This window comes from Pristis pectinata, chromosome 2 (genome assembly GCF_009764475.1).
Source record: "Pristis pectinata isolate sPriPec2 chromosome 2, sPriPec2.1.pri, whole genome shotgun sequence".
NCBI lineage: Eukaryota > Metazoa > Chordata > Chondrichthyes > Rhinopristiformes > Pristidae > Pristis > Pristis pectinata.
The window spans coordinates 102,332,067-102,335,668 of record NC_067406.1 but is presented as its reverse complement, the minus strand read 5'-3'; the positions used below and the strand labels follow the sequence as shown (position 1 = coordinate 102,335,668).

Genomic DNA, 3,602 nt, shown 5'->3' with positions numbered 1-3,602 from the left:
CCGGTAAAGTTGCGGCTACAAATTGCAAACGAAGGATGACGAACAAGTAGCAGCTTTTCACAAGAGCTTTCAAGAAATCGAAACTCATTCGGTTCATTGTGATTCATTGAACAACAATTATTGACCACTATAAATCAGGGAATCTATAAACCAATTGCAACTGATATCGCGTATTATGTCATGCTTCAATGATGTTTATTGAAAATACCTATACGGTAACTATATATTTTGTATAAAAACTCCTCTTGTTTTACATTTTCACAATACAACCTGGAACAGAATGTCCTGACTAAGACATTTTTGTGACAGTTCCCCGTTAGTCTTCAGTGTATAGCAGCATAGATGTATCTAACTGAGAATATGCTGTTCCAGTTAAATGATTTGGCAAAAAAAAAGGTGTTAATACCTTCAGACTCAAGTACAAAGTGCAGGTTCCGTGGTGGAATACCAAATATCAAGAACGTTGCATAGTCGAAACTCGGCATTGCTTTGTCAGAAATTATTTTAAGGACGTGTCTAAAAAGTAAGATTATTTGCTTATCGCTTTATATGAGAAGTATTTATTACGTCTTGAAGAGAGAATAATAACTCACGCGGAAATTTCCGAAAGACTGCTATATCTAAAAGTAAAGGGTTAATCTAAAATTACAATGCAAAATAAAACGAATAGTTCCAGAATGCGCGTCAGTATTTAGTGCGCCTGATAGTTTGTTCTGTAGCAAACCAAATCATAAATTTATCAATATAAAATTAATCGCAATTATACTATGATTCAAACACAAGATTGCTTAGGTTTTGTAGGAGTTAGCCAGGGTTTATTGCAATAATTGTATACTCTGATAATGCAAGGATGGTTAGCTACAAAGAGTTAAAAGAATAAAATCAACAAGAGTTCCCAGTAACTAATGATTATAGGTACTAAAATCCCATTGAGCACTTTGAACTTGCACTGCTGTCCTCTTATGCTCATTCTAACAAGACCTATGAGTATAAAATATCTAACGTTTTAGCACAGCAATACATTGAGTAAGCAAATGAACTTTATCGAAGTTGCATATAAAGTTTAGTGTATGAGTGCGGGTGTATGTGTTATCCTCCGTGGCCATGGTGGAATATTACGCCATCGAAGCAGTGAATGCGGAGACCACATTATGGTCATTACTTAGGATGTAAAAAACAATTTTCCTCTTCGGTTCTGCAGTAATAGCACCTCAAAGTAACTTATTGCACATCTGTACCAATGAAAATGTGAGGCAAAACAAAAAGCTGGAGTTGGACAAGTCTTTTGCTTAATTTTCTTTTTTGTTTCATCGGACTGTTACTTTCAGCTTTAATATACGGTCTTCCGATTGAATGGTCATTTTTAAACAAGTCCACTCATCTGTGATCTTAGGAAAGGCAAAGAAGAAGGGAATGCTGCGAGCGGATAACTTACTGAGCTGGAGAAGCTCACCAGAGGAGGGGACACTTGCGGTAGACTGAAGTTCAAGGCGCCAGATGGTGAGTTTTCATGATATAAAATGGGAACTCTCACAATTCTCTGTGCACTATGAGAAAGGTTGACCGCTTCCAGATCTGCGGCCAGCTGCCTTTTCCACTTGTTTCTCCGATTTTGGAACCAAATTTTGACCTGAGTCTCGGTCAGGTGAAGAGAAGCGGCCAGGCCCGCCCTCTCGGAACTGCTTAGGTAACGTTTCATATCAAATGTAGATTCGAGCTGGAAAACTTGACTCCTGCTGAAGACTGTGCGCGTTTTCTTTTTGCGGCTAGATTTCTGGTCAGCGTCCGCCTGGCTTCTCGCAGCCTCGTTGTTCTCTGCCTCTGATCTCTTTTCCTCCCGCAGCTCGCCCCCTTCTTGGTTACAGGTTTCCTGATGGCTGTCTCCTTTGTCCAACACTGGCGGGGAGTCCAGATCACTGGTTGTGAGAGAAAAACACTGTTCTTCCTCGGAACTTGGACATCCGCGTTTCGGACCTGTGGGACAAATGGAGGTGACAGTTACATGTAAGGTCTTGTGTTTTGTATTGTAGTGAAAAAGGAGAACGCACCAACAGTATTTTTATTCTCCAATTTCGTGTGGAGTAACTTCTTTTACTGGAACTTGGGCAAGTTATCGTGAAGGTTACATAAGCGTTTCTATTAGTCATTTCGAAAACAATACTCTGGTATAATTTGCGGTTTAAACGCCTTCAGATAAATGCACAGAAACTCTTTTATTTCAACCCCTATTCCTTCTGATCATTATGCCCACCTGTGGTGTATACAATCATTGAGCCTGTTTTGTCATATGATAAAATAGGCTTTATGTAAAATAAGCTGAAATGTGATTTGCAGTTTAGTAACAGTAATAGGTTTAAGCCCTGATCCCTTGATTTGAGTGCAGAGCATCTAAAGTGAAAGGGGGGGGGGGGGGGGGATTAAAATACACAAATACCGAAAGAACGCGGTGTTCTTCGACGTAGTTTTACTGAGCTCTGATTGTGTTCCCTCAACAAATCCGCACTGATTTCCCGCAACGTTTAAACCGTGACGTTGAATACCCATATAAATGGCAGAGTGCCTTTGCATTATATATAATTATCGACTTATAGCGACGTTTTTGATTTTTAAATCGCAAGACAATAACGTCGGATTCTTGCAGATTGTCTCATTTTTATATATAAAAAGGGGGGAATTAGTGCAGGTAACTGGTCTGAACTTGGTTGCCGCGTTTTATTTGATTACCCGTGATCAATAAATCGGCACACACGAATCTGACAGGACAGAGTCCGCAGACCTGTCACCTTGTGAGATCTGCTATTAGGTTCGTTGCACTAAAGTATTCCGCAAGGGTTCCGCGACGCAATCTGGCCCTCAGCCTCCGGCCACTGACATTTTTTTCTCTCTGCGTATTCTGCCTGGCATTTGAAGGAAGCGATAAGCGAACAGCAAAAACTTCGAGCCTTCTCATTTCTGTCAGGGGCTCAGCCAAGGGTTTTGAAGGGCTACCGTGTTAGCGGAGGGGCTGCTGTTCTCAACGGGATTCATTCATGCTATTAGTGAGCGCCGTAATAAAAGGATGAACTTACTGTCTGGACTGGGACATCTCGGCTGCGCTTGAGCGTACCACTGTAACGTGCTTCCCCTGAGTGGATAGGTCTGCGCACAGAAGTCCTGACCGGATATCTGACAGCAGCCTTGATTGCAATGGTTGCCAGCCGTTCCGTTGTGGAAACAGTTTGGTCTGGGGACGACTTCTTCCGCGTTCTCCACCGTTCTGTCCGTCTGTTTACCTTTTGCATTATTTCTCAGTAGATTCTCTATAAAAAACGAAGACACCTTGGCGGGCGACGTACTCTGAGCTTCCGTCACTTTATCCGGCATGGTATCAGTGGAGGTGAATGAAGGTGTTCAAGACCAAGTAGTCGCCCTTTGTTTTTGGTTAGATAAAAGGGACGGACGCTTCTTCTGGCTGGAGGCCGATTCTCCGAGAGATCATAGCAAACCGCGCCTAGAAGCAGCACCGACCAAACTGCTCTCCCTCCGAAAAACATAAGCACGAACACATCGTTCATTCGGCGCCAGTCAGTGAGGAGAAAGAGAAAGGGGGGAGGGGGGAGGTT

At 42.3% G+C, this 3,602-nt stretch overlaps 1 protein-coding gene across 1 annotated transcript; it reads right to left on the bottom strand.

Annotated features, from left to right (window-relative positions):
* Positions 1-842: 842 nt before the first annotated feature.
* LOC127584171 (homeobox protein HMX1-like) lies at positions 843-3,363 on the bottom strand. The gene is made up of 2 exons (XM_052040755.1): positions 3,069-3,363; positions 843-1,974 (listed from the first exon to the last, which is right to left on the bottom strand). Exons 1-2 carry the CDS (start codon positions 3,361-3,363, stop codon positions 1,364-1,366), a joined length of 906 nt encoding a protein of 301 aa, XP_051896715.1. The 3' UTR covers positions 843-1,363.
* Positions 3,364-3,602: the final 239 nt, after the last annotated feature.

Excerpts from the sequence above, each read along its gene's own strand:
- LOC127584171 (XM_052040755.1), bottom strand. The coding sequence starts at position 3,363 with ATGCCGGATAAAGTGACGGAAGCTCAGAGTACGTCGCCCGCCAAGGTG. Across the intron at positions 1,975-3,068 it reads GAGATGTCCCAGTCCAGACA|GTCCGAAACGCGGATGTCCA; the intron begins GTAAGTTCATCC and ends TTTGTCCCACAG.